A 17,858-nucleotide genomic window follows, 5' to 3' on the forward strand; every position below is an offset into this window, starting at 1 on the left:
AGTAAAAATGAGAAGTTTGCCATACAAATCCTTCTAAACCATTTTCCACTGCATCAAAATACATCAACACGAACTCACCTTGTTATTCTTATAAGGAAGCTATCTACCTCTTCCAAAACATTTGGAGATAAGAAGCTTGAAAAATCTGTAGAGCCCGGTGTTAGGGATAGAGGTGGCATGTGCTGCAGTGCTTTCCTAGTAAAAAGGACAGAACACAACATCAGCAAACCACACAGAAATGGAGAAAACAGCCTGCTAAAATGAATTAGACATTTGAATCTTCCTGGTTTTTGCGAGCAGGTCTCAACAAATAGCTTCCAAGAGCAGAAAATCTATTTACACAGAGAATCTCTTCAAAAGGTAAACACAGTATGTCATTCTAGGCAGGGAAAGTTCAATGACTGCTAGGTAATCTTGAATCTAGCCTCCTAATCTCAGATTTAATGAGAGAAATAAATCAAGGGCTTTTGAATTAAGTCTGTGACAATATTATAAATAGCTTAGTGTCCAAGTACTGCTTCATTTTAAATCGTTCTAGAATTGAGCAAGAGTCCGTTAATAAAGGGAAAACCACTTTTAATTTTTTTCAGAACAATTACAGAAACTAAGAGAGAAACTTGTTAGCTCAGATCAGAATTTCTGTTTGATTTCCAAAGATAATGTAATAACCCCCAAAAAGATGAATTCTTAAGTGGTTTCAACGAAGTCATTTTATCCAATCTAAAGTTTGGGACTTTGCTTTATAATTCCAAACACTGAATATTTAATTCCTGAAAGCGTATTTTTAGTCCAGATTTCTCCATTATAACTTTTTTTAGGCTTTATTAGCTCAGTATTCATGTTAAATTTCTAAAAAAGTATCTAAACTGTAGCAAAACTGAAGATCCTCAGTTTCAGTGAAGTTCACAACTATGAACCTTCCTTAGACATAAGCACATATAAATTTATCTAAACTTTAAAGAGGTTTCATAGATTACACAAATTAAAAGGTAGGCTTAATGGACTTTAGCTTACAGTATTCATTAACCTAATGACAGCAGTGCTCTTAAGTGTGGTGCCATCATGCTAACTAAGCTCTATAGAAGTTGATGTGGGTGTGTAGCAATTTTATTAGGATTCCAATCCTTCAAGTCATCGAGCAAAAGTGTTTGGCAGCCAAACAAGGAAATGTTAGTCAGAAAACGGCCAATCACCACCAGCAAACATCTCCACAGAGATATTGCATATGCCCAACTATATCCCCGTGTAATGCATGACAAGGCGCTATACAAGCGAAGATTTGCTGCAAATGAAGCTAAATTAAGCACCAGTCATAAGTGGAAAGTGTCCAATACTTGTAATCGATAAAATTAACAATGAAAATCAATTAATTTTAGGCTTCTCAAAATTACTACAAATCAAAGGATAGGTAAAAAAATGTATTTTTCAGCGCCCGTTCAGTCACAGCTTAACCACTAGATTAGATACAAGAGCTAGGAGAATTACACTTGTTCTAGTATGTGCAAATGGACAAAAGAGAAATACCAAAATTTAAACAGTGTGATAGCTAAAAAAATGTTGAAACACCTTGATGGAGGGAGTGAGCTGTATTTAAAAAAAAAACCAAACCAAAACACCCACACAAAAACACCCACCAAAAAACCCCAAAAACCAAACAAACCCAAACAAACAAAAAAAATCACACGCCATGGAATTTTGGTACTTACTGAGTATTTTGTAAAATAGTGTGAACAAATGCTGGATTTGTTTCCATGGAAGCTGTTACCAGAGAGGTCAGCAGAGACCAGTACCAGATAGCTGAAGCATCACACACAGAGACGCCCACCTTCTTAACTCTTTGATAACCAACGGCCCTGAGTCCATGGATTCTAGTGTCACATCCATCACTAAGGCAACGCTTGATGTTGATCTGTACATCTGTCAAAACACAAAATAGAATTTTTTTCCCCATTTCTTCTGCTGGATTAGATCTAGAACAATCCAGATATTCAAAACAGTAAATACTGCAAAACCTCTTGGAAAAATAGCAGCAGATATATAACAGTACACCCACATATAGACAACTACACACATTTCTTCACCGTGCACCCTACATAAGATTTGGAAAAATTTAGCCTTTGAATGGCCTATGTGATCCATTATATTGGACAGCTAGATACTAGGGGAAAAAAGGTAGTAAGAGACCCTCAAAGTAGAAAATAGGTTATTTCACCAGCACGGTTTTGCCTACATACATAGGAAGTATATTGGGAGTGGTAGTGGAGAAGACACGGAAAAAGATTAAAGCCTAAAAGGAAATTTTTAAGTTATATGAAAATTTTCACATAAGTTCTTGACCATTATGCATAGCTAACGCTGTCTAGTCACTTTTGAGGAACAACATCCCTGCCACCCGCTTATGTGGCAGTGAAAGTTCAGCTTAGCGAAAAGCACCAATTTGAACTGAAGGGACAGCATTTCTGAAGCTGCAGAAACCATCTTAGCAAGGAGCAGCTTCCCTCTGATTGATTCCAACACAGCACCTACAGATCCACCAGACTTAAAAATAACACTACTTAAAACTCCTTAGCATAAAACCTGCTTTACAAAAATCATCTGACCAGCTTCAGAGTTTTGCTAAAAAAAAAAAAAGTTGCTCCGAAGCAGATTTTTTGCTAGATACTATTATCCAACATATGCTTTCGCTCTGCAAGCAAAGATATTTTAAAATTGCCCAGTGCCTTCAGACTGAGAGGCTAAAACTGCATCTGCTGTCAATCTAGCTCTTCAACCCTTAGCCCAAGTTAGACAGACACCATGAGAAAGACCCAGAAGACTCTCTTATAGGCTAGAAATTAAACTGCAATTAAAACAATTTCTCTAACCCAAGGACGAGGTCAAAAGTTTCTGCTCTAATGACTGACATTTCAACACATCGTTCTGTGATCTACCCAACCTTTCACCTTCAAAAAAGCAGCAGAACAATACACCAATGGTATCTTTATTGACTCACACATCTGACTAATGTTAGCGTTTTCCAACAGTGTTACGTAGCCAGTGATATTGCTTGGAATGTGAACATCTCGGACCTCCTGAAGACTGCTGGCATTCCTTCCCACTGCCACTGTAACTTGCTGTGGCATGTAACTCTGGTCATTAGCTGCCACCGCAATGGACAGATGTCTCAAAACAACATCTGGTTTCATCTTTAAACTGCAAAGCAAAGAAGATAAAACAGTTCTTGCAAAGAGAGGGTAAGTCGAGCACTTCACTTTTAGCTAAGCTTCACTCAGTTTCCACTTCTACAAACACAAATAAATCCACTGGAAATTACCCAATGCTTCACAGGCATTACCAACCCCGTATCATGGTAGATGAGTTAGAAAACTTGTAGCTGACTTGAAAGACAGTCATCTCTGATAGTGAGAATGTAGAATTTTCTATTGTTCAGCTTTTCAACTGAGAATTCACTCCGCAGGAATAGAAACGTACTGTCATTAGTGACCAAAATGAGACTTTTTTTTTTAAGCATATATTCTATACGTAATACCAAAATCCCACTGAACATTTCTGTTTCATGGAGCAGTAACTTTCTAGACAGCAGCAAAGCACTTCTGTTCAAGAACTAACTGCTGCACCTGTAATACTATTTGGAAAGCTTAGCCACCTAACAAGACAGTGTGTCAGCATGCATGTATTTTACAGGTGAACACTTTTACTTGGTGATTAGGCCTTATACCCCACTGGCTGTCAAACCTATGGACTAACAACCCCAAAACTCAGCTGTGTATCGCGTGCCGCTCACCGTATCCAATGTGAGCGAGCACTCCCATCCGACTGCCAGAAGGATGTAGTTTCTCCATTTGTCATCTTGTCAATATCAGCAGAATTGGATGAGGTTTCTATGTGAGTATAGCACTTTGTGACAGACTTCAGTTTGTCCGACTCCTGATTACCATTCAAGTCACTGGGGTATTCTGCAAAGAAAAGAAATCACTCATTAACATTCTTCTTTTGGTCATTTTTGAGAACCATTATACCTTTCTAATAATTATCTCATATAAATGAACTTGTTGGCACAGAACACAGCTCCTGAAGAAGTGTTTCTGACAGAACCTAGAAGACAGCAAAGTTTCATTTCAAATGAAATCACAATAATCTCAATCTACCACTTGTGCTATGAAAACACCTACTTTGCCTGGAGTTCAGTAGCCTTTATCTCCTTTCATTACTGGCCTCACCAGTGCTTTATTAGTATTATTATGTCAAAATACAAACAGACGAGACGAAAAAGTAAAATACGATGGCAAAACCCTCAATTCAGCTGTTCTAGGGAAGGGACAAAGCAGACTGTTTCCCCAAGTAATTTGATCTGTTTCAGTACAAGTGCAGAGATCTGAAAATATCAAGTCAAGCTGTGAAGAAAAGGAGCCCTCCCTCTAGGGAGACAACCAGGACAGTCCCATCTAGAATACAATAAAAGATTCACTACCTCCACCCCAAAACAATAAATTACTTTTTAATAATGAACAATCCACTTCAGAAAACATTCACCCTCACATGGAAACTGCTTCCAGCAACTAGCACCGATATTTGACTGAACAGAAAATATTGCAAATCAGTAATCGTTATTCTGAAACAGGTCAGGGGAGAGCTGAAAGACACCCCAGTGTGTTACTCAGATCGCTAGGATTGCTAGGCAGTTCAGACATTAATATGTTCACCTCAAAAAACCCAATAAAAAATCCACAGAAGCATGCAGATCAACTTCATAAAAAGTATGCCTGTTAAAAATCAAACAGGAAAGAAAGCTTTTTATTTATCTGCAATCTCTTCTTCAAGCTACAGTTACACCACCATCCTGGAGAAAAAAAAAAAAAAGATATTACATACCTCTCTCTTTTAGGAGAAGTCGATCTAAAGAATCCTTCAATACAGAAGACCGCATCGTACAGATATTGTTGAAGTACTCCAACACTGGATAAGGGATGGCAGTACTAGAAATCCGATTGCGGTGCAAGAATCTCAGTATCATTGAAGCATGAAGACCAAGACGCTCTTTTGATTCAGAAAATATATCAATAAAACCTAGAAAGAGACATTATTTCTACCTCTGTGGCAACATCTGACGTGACCAAGTCATCATTTTCCCCCTCTATATCTTATTATTAGGTAAATCCAAATTAAGCATGGCAGCCAATATGGGGACTACATTCCACCACACAAAGTAGATCAAGTCTGCAACCTCTACAGGACTGTGAAAGGAGTACACAAATATTTTTGCCAGTTACTTGAAATGCCTGAAGGGCTTCAAAAAAATTACCAGAAATCTTCATTCTTATGCTTATTTTACTGCCTCAAAAGCTCCAAACCCTTAGGTGAAACAGATGCTGCTTAGCTAACGAGCCATGGTACTCATGTCACGCACCTTGAGCTACGTTAAGCATCTCACTTTGGCATTATGGATTATTCCCAAAAAGGTTCCTAATGCTTTCCACCAACTTCATCAGAAATATCAGCTCCTGAACAGTGGCACTCTGAATCACAGTGCATTTAGATGTGTAGAATACCACCTCATAAGCACTCTCCTCTGACTTATCTATTAGCCAATTCTAACACCTCTTGTCTGATCCTCTAAGGCAAATCCCCTTTAGCCACTTAACATCAAAAGCTTGGAAGGAAAGCCAGTAACTGATACTTATCTGAGAAATCAAATTCTAGAAGCTGACACTTTCCAAACTATACGCTCTAAAACATGAATTATGTTTTAGCTGGATTTCAAATGCTAAATAACAATATAACAATAATAAAGTATATGACTCATCACCTGCAACAGACTCAATGGAGGATTTATTCCTCCAGTTAGCAAGTACAAGACTGCATTAGTGAGGCACTCACCAAAATTTTGCAAGGAACTGTTTTCTGTCTGTGAGATAAACTAGACAGGGATAAGAAGCCCCCCAGTCACACGGAGAAGAAAATATTGGTTATTTATGACAGTAAGTTAGCAGGATGTAATTAAGGGAAACTTAATTTACAGCAACTTCATTTGTTTGATACTAAAGAAGCGAGAATGACTTGGACTATGGTTTTGAGAAGATTAGGACAAACAACGCTATGAGAGCAATTCATTGAAGCAGCACTCCCTATATAGGGCAGGACTTGGGAAACTATTTGCTTTGTCACTTTGTTCTCATACCTGGAACTAGTGAGCAAGCTTGCAGTTGCCTGATTACATGGCTAAGCTCCCCTTGAAGATTAGCTCCACTAGAATTCTTGAGAGCCTCCAGCATATTCTCCACATCTACAGTGCCATCTCCTTCAGCATCAAATTGTGCAAAGGCCTGAAGAGGAACAAAAAAAAGAAAATTTATTTCAGTTTATTTACTTAAAGCGGAAATTAAAGGTATTTCATAGAAAACATAGCAGTAAACATCGTAACTCTGCTAAATAAATATCAAAGTAATCTGGTTTTGGTAGTAATGAATTCATGGCAACAGGAAAAAGCCTGGCTGGAAATCTGTAGTCTTCAGCAAGTTTTTAGGCATTTGCACTGCCTTCCTGTAAAAGTCAACTGTAGTTATGTTTAAGTGGAGAAGAAGGTGCTCTCAAAACAATACTAAAAAGCTCTTCCATTAAAGGGTGAGTTAGTTCTAAAAGCCATACCAGCCATTACTCATTACTGCTGCATCCACCTCACACTGCATCCACTCAAACTCTTTCAGGTTTTAAATATTTTCTTTAATTAAGAAAGTGTCCTTTGAACCAGAACACTTTTTAGATATGGATTTCCTTCCATATACTGTCCTCCCACACAAAATACCAGTTTAACAGAGTTTGTCAAAGTATTTGTGAAAACAATGGAGAGAGAAAATTTTTTTCTTATTGAAGGGAACCATTGCCAGCTTTAACTTTAACCTTAATACAAATTTTTAACACAAAATGTTGTGTTGAGCATGTATAAAAGTCACTCAACACAGCTATGCGCTTCACATCTTTCAACTACAGAAGTACAGGAAATTTTTATTCAGCTGAGCCTATAAAACCGAACCAAGTTCATAAATGTAAATTTTTTAACTAGCTACTTCAGAGAACTCATGATCCAGTGACACACTACTATTATTAAAAAACCACAGCTCTATTTTGATAATCGTATTTAAATTTTGAAACAAACTTCTGTTTAGTTGCTAGTAAAAATTGAACATACCTGAAAAAGAAATGCAACATTTCAGGAACATCCATTTTTTCATATAAATTGGGAATGCACTTACAAAAGACATTTCTGTACAAGCAAGACTTCAGCCTCCCAGCCCTGAACTTGGTATTTCAAGTTTGGCTACATAGCCAAGTAAATTTGGCCTCTAAGAACAGATCATCTCACAAGTGTCTGACAGAGTCAAGAAACCACTGCTGTTCAGGAGGATCTCTTGGTTTGCTACCCGATTATCAATCTCAACGTACCATTAAAAGCAATATCCTAGAGAGAAGTAATCCAAAATGACTAGATCAAAATAACCTGCCAATTAACCATGACATAAATGCATAAATACACCACTTAAATGAGAGCGAAGTCCTCAGAAGACAACAGAATCAAAATGCCATATTTTCACTGACTAAGGCTCCAACAGCACTTCTGTGGCACGGATCTGAATTTTAGCCCAGCAGTTCTACAAACTCTTGTTAAACATACAGCTGAACCCACGCTAACAACTATCACCTTTAAAAAACTTAGTAGCAACGAGGACCAGTGCTGGGCATCCAGTAGCTACCACAGCCGTACAGATGACTGGTGCTGGGCATCAGGTAGATACCAAAGCCAGAAACTAAGACCTTTGCTCGAGGACAATAACACAGAGGGAATTAATTTTAACAAACATAACTCAGTTGCCAAAAAACTTTAATGTACAGTTTCGTACCGTGCCATTCCTGCCATTATGACTTCTTCTCACATTTGAAGTCAAACTGTGCAATTACTAAACTATGAAGTGAACAAGTGAGCAAGTATTGTGATGTTACTAGTGGAAACAAACCACGCACAAGGTGACATGGCTGGATCTGCTGATAGCTACTTTAAACCAATTTCTTATACTTTCACGTAAGGAAAGATTACCATATATATTCTTTTCTTTGCATATTAATGCAGTATTTTGATATTTTATTTTTAAACTCTTCCCAAGATCTCAGGAGACTGCACCAACCCCAGAACTCTAAAATTATTTTTTGACTGTTCAGTATAACTTTCTATCTATATTTAACAGAAAACATACACAATTTCCATTGCTCAGACAAGCTGCCTGTGCAATACTGGTATAAGCAAAGAAAGAAAGAAAGAAAAAAATCAGTATGCAAATCTGCACCCAGAGCTTTTGAGTTGTGTTCACAACTCGGACACGACACAAATGCAACAGTAGCTTTGCCACAACCCAGCTGCATCCTGCTCCTTAATAAAAGCATCAAGTCCATGCACTTTCTACCTAGTTCAACACTGAACATGAAGAAACATAAAAGAAGCATCTTTCCTGGGAAATGATGGCTAAGGTGATCGCTAGGAACCACGGCACGTGGAAAAAATCACCTCCTCATCTCCCAGGGAGCTCAGGGGTTGGACAGCACCTCAGAATATCTAACATGTGACTTGGGAAAACTCTATTTCATTCTTTGCTCTCACTAGAACTGAAGCATTAATGTTTCAAGCAAAAGTTGGATAATTTACACGATAGCTGCTGAAGCATTAATGAATAAAAAAAGGATTCAGAGGTTCAGCTTATCTAAAAAATAGATTTTGCATTTAAACGGAGGTTCATTTTGTCCATAGAGCATTCAAAGTACGTGGTTCACAAGCCCCACACTGAGAACAGAAAAACTTAATGGGCAGATCAAAGCTTAGTCTATGCCAGCCACGATTCTATAAACATTAAAAAGTGAAGCTTATTGACCTGCCACCCACAAACTAACCTCTCATCAGTGTAAAATACATCCCGGAAATATAAAATACTAGAGCTCATGGGCTAGTGCCAGTTTTAGAAACAATGACATCAAGGTTTTCCACACAACTCCCAGCATTTCGCAGGATAGACTAGATGTGACCACATATCCGTAACCGTGATAAATCCTTTGACAAGTTTTTTCCCCACTCCCAAGAGCAGGGAAAAAACCCAACCAAAACATATCTTCTTCATGCAGAGGAAGATGTGCAATACAGACAATCCTCAAAATATTTCCGCAGCCCACAAAGCTCAGTTGTTTGTGCTAACAGAAAGAACCCCGACGTACTAATTTCACTCTTGCTGTCATTACCAATTAAGAAGTGTTCTTTATTGGCTCTCGTAAAGGGAACTGGAAATGGAGACAGCGTTTTAGTAAGCTACTTAAAACAGTCTGGTATAAACACCTATCTGCACAACAAAATCAATCTCTTCCCGGTTTCCAGTAGTTTTGTGAATATGTCAGCACCGATTTCAAGGAGCGTATGTGCAATTTAACAGCTTACCAAGTTATTCTGCTTCTCGGGAGCAATGCAAAACAGAAGGAAGTCCCTGGTGAGACTCAGGAACTTCACGCAGTAAGAAATTCAGCCATAACCACTTTCTCAACTGAGTGTGAAATTCCCGACAGGGTATTCTACTGCACTTTAAACGCTGGCTGAAGAGTAAAGCTGGAGATCAGATGTTCTAGATGTCAGGCAGAAAGGAGACTGTCCTCTCTTTTACTATTAAAACCTTAAGACCCTCTGTCTGTGGAAGGGGAACTCTGTTACACTGCTTTCTTACAAGTTTTCGAAAACTCTTACTTTACAACATGTAGTAGGATACCAACAAGATACCTGACAATTTCACTGCTGGTTTTGAAAAGCAACAATAAAATTAAGTCCAGTAAACTTAGACCTGCTGATACCATTAGGAAGTATCTCAGAGGAATTCCTCACACAATTTCCTATCTCTGCTACCACCAGCTGTGCTAGCGGCAGCAACAGCAGAAATACTGTTGTAAAGGACCATTTTACTCACAAGTGAGCACGACCACGGAGAACAGGCATAAATTAAAAGATGTCTGCAAGTTCACGGCCTGCCTATCAGTAGTGGCAGCCACTTCTTTAACCTCACTACAGAACCCTCTGGTCCGGCCTTGCCCGGGCTACCAGGGAGGGGCGTCCGGGATCTCCACGGTGGTGCCAAGGGCCGCGCTAGCGGCACCCCCTGCCACGGCCCTGGTGCTGGCGCGGGGAGCCCGGGGAGACCCACCCCCGGCGGCGCCCCGGGGCTCGGGAAGCCCCCCTCCCCGCCTGCCCCCCGCCCCGGGCCGGCGGGTCCCTCCGGACGCGGCCCTCCCCGCCGGTACCGGCCGCCCCTCACCTCCTCGCTCTCGCCGCGGGAGCCGGCTGCCAGGCGGGAGACGCTCTCCAGCACCTCGCAGAACTGCTCCAGGCTGACGGCCTCGTCGCCGCGGCTGAGGCGCTCCTCCAGCCATCGCACCAGCGTGCTGTGGTGCCGCGACACCAGCGACTCGGGCAGCGCCGCCTCTCGCAGCCGCGCCGTGGCCTCCCGCAGCCGGGCCTGGTCCAGCAGCACCTCGGCCGGCGGCAGCGGCGGCGCCGGGCTGGCGGCGGCGGGCGGGAAGGGAGCGCCGGGCTGAGGCGCGGCGGTCGTCCCCTCCATGCCTTCCTCGGCGCCCTCCTCCTCCTCCTCCTCGCTGCTGTGGCTCGCTGCCGTCCCCATGAGTCCCTCAGAGGCGCTGGCGCTGCCACCCGACGCTCGGCGGAGCCGCTTCTCCTCCTTCCCCCTCCGGCCGCCGCTGCCGCCGCCGCCCCGGCTCCACCCGGCCCAGCCCGGCTTAGTCAGCAACTTCCCGGCCCGCCACACCTGTCAGCCCCCGGCCGGCGGCGGCCGCGCCACACTGCCGCCAAGCGACACCGGGCAATGCCGCAAAGCCCCGCCCCGCCGACGGCGCGCAGTGGCCGTGCCGCGCGACACTCGCCGTAAAGCGGCGCCGCGGGAAGGATGGCCACACTGCCGTCAACCGCCGCCGCCGCCGCTCCGCTGTGAGGCGAGGAAAGTGTCGTGAAAGTGTCGGGCGGCCCCGCGGCGGCCCCATGCGGCGGGGTGCGGCGGCGGCGGCGGCGGCGGTGCTGTCCCTGGGGGCAGCCTGGCTGCTGGGTCGCGGGTTCGAGCCCCGCGCCTGGCTGCTGCCGACGCCCCACCACCGCTTGCTCAGCGCTGCCGAGCTGGGCCGCCACCGTGGGGCGGAGGGCGATCCCGGCCTCTACCTCGCCGTGCTGGGCCGCGTCTTCGACGTGGAGCGGGGCCGCAGGCACTACGGCCCCGGCGGCGCCTACAGTGGCCTCGCAGGTACTGGTGGGCTTGGGCTTGGCTTGGGCCTGGGCCTGGCTGGGCCCTGTCAGGGAGCTGGCCAGCGACTTCACCGCCTGCCTGCCCCACAGGGAGAGATGCCACCAGAGCATTTGCCACCGGCGACTTCACCACAGCCGGGCTGGTGGACGACGTCTCGGGGCTGTCGCCGGGCGAGATGCTCGCCATCCGGAGCTGGCTCTCCTTCTACAGCGACAGCTACGATCCCGTGGGTGAGCGGGTCTGGCCGGGGTGACCGGGCACGAGGGGAATGCGTGCGGGGGTGGGCGAGGGAAGGCCAGAGGACGCAGCGCCATGTTGCGCCTACGACGCGCCCGCCTCGGTGAGGGTGTTTCGCCTGTGCTGCTGGTGGCCGCTGGAGATCAGCGCACTGAAACCTGTGAGTGATCGGCTGGGCCTGCTGCTAAATCAGACCTAGCTTGAGGTCCGCTTTCCTCCAAGGCGAAGCTTAACAGTTTTCCTGCCCTGGGCTGTCAGCCGCAGCTCTCTGCCCTCCTTTTATTCATCTCTGCTGAGCAAAAGGCACGGAGCCAGAGCTGCGAGTACTGAAATTAGCAGGACTCGGGAGACTGTAGGAGCAGCAGTGCAGGGAAACTATTTTGAGGAATGAGGCACATGGGTGGGAAAGACTTCTGGGTTCTGCAGCTGAAAGTAGCATTGACTTTGCAATCTTTAATGAGGCCATGCCTGAGCTTGTCCTGCGTGGATTTATCCATGTGGGTAAACTGCTGTGTGATCCAAGAATGGAAGGGATGTAAAATTGGGCCATGGTGAGATCCTCCTTGTTTTTTTTTCTTTAAATAACAATTAAAAAAAAACCAAAACACTATTCACTTTCCTTGCCTGGAAACACTGTGGTCTTAATTGATCTTCTCTCCCAGGGAAGCTGGTGGGCAGATTCTATGATGAAAACGGGGCACCGACAGAAGCCTTAAGGCAGGCTGAGGCTGCGATTGAGGAAGCTCTGAAGTTCCAAGCAGAAGACGAGCAGAGGAAGCAGCAGTTTCCACCCTGCAACTCAGAATGGAGCTCTGCAGGGGGCAGCCGATTCTGGTGCTCCAGACAGAGGTAAACTCTGCTTTCCTACCATCGCTCTTGGGTCTTTGGAGCAGAGCGTTTCTGCCCTTTTTTTTTTGGACGCCCTGAGCTTTGTCATTGCCTCTCCTAGCAGAAGTGGCGTAGGAAGATGTTGTGGCACCTGCAGCCACTGTGCTCCATAGTCCGTAGGTGAGGTCTGCTGACTTCTCTACAGAAACGCACAGCTCGGTCCTGATGTGCCAAATGCTGGCATGGCTAGAATCTACCAGGCCTGGTCCTTTCCCCTGTCTGCACTCCTAAGGCTGTGCTTTCTGACAGAGGCAGAGCCAACCGGCAAGGAGCAGCAGTGCTGTTCTCCGCCATGCCTGGCTGAACCGCTGCTGCTGTGTGAATCAGAGCCCCTGGATTTCCTCTGCCAGTCGAGCAACCGCTGATAGCCTCCACCCAGTCTGGAGTTGCACAGAGGTGTAGGTTGGGCTAGTGAAAATGTTCTCAAGCATGAGGTAATGCAGGGGAACTCTGCTAACTTCCTGTGAGCAGGTAAAAGGAAAATAAAGTTTCATCCTAGTTATTATCATTCTCCACAACTCCTAAAACCTCCTAAAAAACGCCTAAAAGGAGGTTGTAGTGAGGTGGGGATTGGTCTCTTCTTCCAAGTAACTAGTGATAGGACAAGAAGAAATGGCCTTGAGTTGCATCAGGGGAGGTTTAGATTGGATATTAGGCAAAATGTCTTTACTGCAAGAGTGGTCAGGTGTTGGAACAGGCTGCCCAGAGAGGTGGGGGAGTCACCATCCCCTGGGGATGTTCAAAAAACATGTAGACATGGCACTTCAGGGCATGGTTTAGGAGGCCTGGGGGTGTTGGGTTGACACGTGGACTTGATTATCTTAGAGGTCTTTTCCAACCTTAATAATTCTATGATTAACACTTTTAGAAATGTTATTTCTGAGGCAAAAACTCTTTTCACAGAATCCCTGGTTGGAAGAGACCTCAGGGATCATCTAGTCCAACCTTTCTGGGAAGAGCACAGTCTAGACAAGATGGCCCGGCACCCTGTCCAACGAGGCCAAGCCAACCCCTTCCCTGGGGAGATTTGTGTCTATTTCCCCTTGTCCTCTCCATGGGACTCGTATAAAAAGGGAGTCTCTGTCTTCTTTGTAGCTGCCCCTTAAGTCCTGGTACGTGGGGTGAGATCCCCTCTGAGCCTCCTTTTCTCATGGCTGAACAAACCCAGCTCTCCCAGCCTAGCCTCGTATGGCAGCTTCGCAGTCCTCTGATCATCTTGGTGGCCCTTCTCTGGACCCCTTCCAGCCTGCCCACATCCTTTTTGTACAGCGGGGACCAGAACTGGACACAGCGCTCCAGGTGTGGCCTGACAAGCGCTGAGTAGAGTGGGGTGATGACTTCTTTATCTCTGCTGGCGATGCCCTTTTTGATGCAACCCAGCGTCCTATTGGCATTTTGTCACACTGGAATCAAAATCAGGTTTCAGAATTTGCCACATGTGCACATGATCCTCCTGTCTTCAGGAAAACAGGACAGAAATCCCACTAGGACCATCTGCTGCATTCGAACAGGTTTTCATGCCAATCAGGAATGGAAGGATTAGCTCGTGTTTTTCAGACAGCTTCACAGCCTGTCACAGGCTACTGCCACAACAGTTTTCACTTAAAACCACATAAAAATGAAGTTGAGCTTTGAATAGTCATTTCCTTCTTGGCCTATTTAGTTGTATTTCCCTCTCAGTTTAGGGACTATTTTGTCTGAAGGTGAAATCATTTCACAGGCCACATTGCAAAATGCTCGGCCTTCGTTTTGGCACAGTGGTAGCACTGCCTACCCTGGGGGATCCGCATCTATGCGTGAATGAGCTTGGGTGCAGCCCCGGGACTGGGTTTTGTGTGGCAGTCGCTTACGTAAGAGTTTAAAAGATGCAGTAGCTGGGGAACAGGCAGGATTTGGCCCATGAAGCAACACTATGAAGTAGCTGCGGAAGTACTTGAGACTTTTTTTGTTCCTTTTGCCCTAGTTCTCAAAATCACTGTGTTCAGTCACGGCACAGAAGGCAGCGTGTGGTTATCTGTGAGCAATTAGCTACCCCCAGAAAAGGCATTTTTCCGTGAGATGCTGTGCTACATAAGCTATGAGTCCTTTTCCAGCAATAGAGACGTGGGAAGCAAAAGCTGGTTGCTCCCAGAAGGGTGAGAGCATGTAGCAGCACTGATGAAACCAGGTTCGGGCCACAGGTTTCTGAAGCACAGCCAATAAAAAGGTATCAGAAAGCTGTGGGATGTTGGCTATTGGGATTAAAGTCTACCTCTGTGAGTGTATTGTTAGTTCCAACTCCCACCACATTGTCTTGTTTTTTTTATTAATGATTCTCTGTTCACTGGAAGCATTTTCACGGGTTTGAACTGTAATTTATTTTGATTTTCCATTCTCAGCGGGGGAGTGAAGAGGGACTGGACTGGGGTCCCCCGGAAGCTGTACCGACCTGGTTCGAAGGGGAGTCACTGCGTGTGCGTGAGGAGTACTGGTCCCCCGTGGGGCCAGCCGGGCTCCACCCAGCACGGTGACAGAGGCGATTTGGATAACCCCCACCTGGAGGAGTACAACGGCTGCCATCCGCTGGCCGAGCAGTGCGTCCTGAAGGCGTGACGCCGAGTGCTGGGTTCGAGGTGGGTGCAGAGTCCTGCGGCAAAACGTTGCGCTTTGGGTGGGCAGTTGCAGCTCCAGCGCCATTCCCTTCCATCTGTCTGTGCGAAGGGAGCAGTAACAATTTCATGTTATTTGTGACTCTTTTTTAACGTGTGGAGATGGAGTTGAGAGGAGGAGAAAACACTCGAGCCAAGTTAGTGGCTAAAAATATCAGTAACAGGGCACTTGCTTTCTTAGTGCTTTATTCCTGTCGTATTTTTACATTGGCAACATACTGTAAGATGCATGCCCTGAATTATATCTAAAAACTGATTTCTTACGCAGTCGGGAAAGAGGTGTTTGTGGGCACGGCAGCGGGCGCAGCGTGTTCTAAGGCAGCGAGGTGGTGAGCGCAAGAACTGCAGCATCAGTGGCCTCGGTTTATGCACAGTTGCTTGAACTCTGCCTACTGCACTGTAGTGCTAACGCTCCTTCCCAGTCACTGATTTACTCCACAGAGTTTAAAGGTAGCAGGGAGAAGCCTCAATTTCTCCTACAACTGAGGGACGTAGTATCTAGGAACTCGTGCAGTTTAATTATACATAAGCTTTATCAAATTCTTGGAGTACAGAAAGCAAAGGTCACAGCTGTATTTCCTCATCTAGTGTTTGTATTAGATACTGTGCAAAGAAGATAATGGAAGCCACCTACGAAGATCATTGTTTTATATTAACCCCACTATCCTGGTCCTCTGAGTCACTGCTTTTAAACTCCTCAGGTCAGGAATTGGTAGTTTTAGATAGGCAATAACAAAAGCTATGTGGTAACACGACCACCCTGCTGTAATCTGCCTCCTGTTTCCATTCTGGTGTATGACCTCCTCCCATCTGGTATGCATCCATCAGACTATAACCTGAGGCTGGATGTATCCTCACAATGCCCAGCTCCCTGGAAGTCTGTACGTATTTTATGATAGCTGGCAGAATTCAGTAATGTGAGTGACTCCCAGAAGAGCTGGGCAAGTTATTACCCTTCCTCTGTGGGGCTGAAAAGGCCAAGGGAGTACCTGCGTAGGGCCTGGGTGCTGTGAACCCCAGCCTGCAGGGGAGCAGTTGCTGGTTTTGGTAGAGTCTGCTGTTGGAATTAGTTTCTGGTGTAGCTGCAGCCTCAAGACACCCAGATTGCACAGAGTCCAGCAGTGGCACAGATCTGTGCTGAGCTGCACTCAGTTTTCCTTAAGGCAGCTGCCACCTATTTATAAACAGCCAGGAAGCATTTATAAACTCATTAATCTTAGCTACTAGCACCTCTAAAGAAAGTCCCACAAATCTAAGCAACTAATTAATAACTAGTAAGATTACAGGAGGTGTGGCAGCACTGCTTCAAAGCAAGAGTAATCACTTCATTGCAGTGGCGGCAGGACCCATGACAGCGCTTTTCACCCATGAGGTTTAGGTGAGGCTACAGCTGCCGTGGATAGGAACCATGCAGGAATTTAAATGTGTACATGTGTACTGTAATAAGTGTTTGGGGCTGTGGGTTTAACCTGGTTCTGTTGTGTTTCTGTTCCACCATACCTTGAAGAGAAGTCCTCCAAGGCACTTTCAGGCAGATATGCCGACTCTCACCAGCCATCAGTGGAAGTTGTGTGTGTGGAGGAGCAGCAGCAGAGCCGTTTCCATCACGCCGTGTTCAAGCCCCCAGTCACCCTTTTAGAATTGAACTCAGCTACAGGCCTGTGCCACCTCTGGGAGCTGCAGAGCAGTGCTTCGTCATCTCCACAACTGAGCAGGCATTGCAAGTGTCAGCACATCATTTGCTTTTGGACACATCTTCTTTAACAAGGGCTTGCCCTTGGGGACAAACTGATCAGTGTCTTTAAAATGGCTTTAAATGTTGCTCCAAATTCCAGATTATTAATACTTACAAACTACTTTTTAAAGGGCAAGGCAGTGTCACCAGCTGTAGTCCTAGGGAAGGGGTATCAGCCACGTCACTTCTCAGCAAGTTTCATCTTGTTGTAGCACTTGAGCACTATGGAGATAGTGCTGAACGGCTGAGGGGATGGTTTTGATCTTGAGCTACACAAAAATCAAGTAAGCAGCTGCAGGAAGGCAAAATGGGATGGTGTTGCTTTAAGTTAAGGTCGCTTGAAAACCAAGTCACATCTTAGTCCTTAGTTTTTTGTCTAGAAACACTAGGGTGGGAAGTTTGTCTTGCACTAGGAATAAGTCATCTGTTAAAGCAAACAAGGAGACCCCCTCCCTGACCTCAGGTGCTCCAAGATTATCTTGTTTCTACTCCAATTCAAGAGCTCAGCCAGATTCTCCCAAGGTAAAAAAAAAAAGGTGGGAAGAAAAGAGCGATAGTTACACAGGGGTCAAGTCAACTTAAGACAGTGCTCTAATAAAGCTCACCATTCATCTGTACTTCAGTAAATTTTATTAATAAAAGACTAATGCATCACAATCTCACGAGGATGTTTTGGTTGGTTTTGCTATTGCACTGGAGCTTTTCTTTTCCTGAAGTAAAGCTGCAGCAGCTACACGCCCTTCGAGGAGGCTAAGCTGCCCACCAGTATACAATGCAGCTCAGCAGGGCCAGGTCAATGGTTCTCTCTGTGAGCCAGCTCTGGCCTGCAGGAAGTGGGACTGTTCCATAAGAACCATCATCGACACATCTAGGATAAGGCATTGAAGATGACTATATGGTATGAACTAGAAGACCAGACCCTGTCAGCCAAAAGAACAGTTGTAGCAGTTCCACAACATTGAAATGAATGCCTGGAATAATTCTGGAACTAAGACTGAAGTGGTCATGCCTAATTGAGTATTA

General features: G+C 45.0%; 2 protein-coding genes across 3 annotated transcripts in view; one reads left to right on the forward strand and one right to left on the reverse strand.

Annotated features, from left to right (window-relative positions):
- Positions 1–10,856, reverse strand: part of ZZEF1 (zinc finger ZZ-type and EF-hand domain containing 1) — a 59,053-nt gene extending 48,197 nt beyond the window's left edge. For both annotated transcript variants that reach the window (XM_064468104.1, XM_064468103.1), the window contains exons 1-7: positions 10,332–10,856; positions 6,179–6,323; positions 4,873–5,067; positions 3,785–3,956; positions 2,993–3,192; positions 1,707–1,917; positions 79–195 (exon numbers count right to left, since the gene is read on the reverse strand). In XM_064468104.1, coding sequence (XP_064324174.1) covers positions 79–195; positions 1,707–1,917; positions 2,993–3,192; positions 3,785–3,956; positions 4,873–5,067; positions 6,179–6,323; positions 10,332–10,694 — 1,403 coding nt within the window. In that variant the 5' untranslated portion in view covers positions 10,695–10,856. The remainder of the gene's footprint in view (positions 1–78; positions 196–1,706; positions 1,918–2,992; positions 3,193–3,784; positions 3,957–4,872; positions 5,068–6,178; positions 6,324–10,331) is intronic.
- A 100-nt stretch (positions 10,857–10,956) lies between these two features.
- Positions 10,957–17,492, forward strand: LOC104045901 (neuferricin). The gene is made up of 5 exons (XM_064467598.1): positions 10,957–11,324; positions 11,417–11,557; positions 12,227–12,413; positions 14,831–15,064; positions 16,608–17,492. Exons 1-4 carry the CDS (start codon positions 11,069–11,071, stop codon positions 15,042–15,044), a joined length of 798 nt encoding a protein of 265 aa, XP_064323668.1. The 5' UTR covers positions 10,957–11,068; the 3' UTR covers positions 15,045–15,064; positions 16,608–17,492.
- The last annotated feature ends 366 nt before the right edge of the window (positions 17,493–17,858 follow it).

The sequence above is a fragment of the Phalacrocorax carbo genome, chromosome 17 (assembly GCF_963921805.1).
Source record: "Phalacrocorax carbo chromosome 17, bPhaCar2.1, whole genome shotgun sequence".
Classification (NCBI taxonomy): Eukaryota; Metazoa; Chordata; class Aves; order Suliformes; family Phalacrocoracidae; genus Phalacrocorax; species Phalacrocorax carbo.

Excerpts from the sequence above, each read along its gene's own strand:
- LOC104045901 (XM_064467598.1), top strand. The coding sequence starts at position 11,069 with ATGCGGCGGGGTGCGGCGGCGGCGGCGGCGGCGGTGCTGTCCCTGGGG. Across the intron at positions 11,325-11,416 it reads CGCCTACAGTGGCCTCGCAG|GGAGAGATGCCACCAGAGCA; the intron begins GTACTGGTGGGC and ends CCTGCCCCACAG. Across the intron at positions 12,414-14,830 it reads TTCTGGTGCTCCAGACAGAG|CGGGGGAGTGAAGAGGGACT; the intron begins GTAAACTCTGCT and ends TTCCATTCTCAG.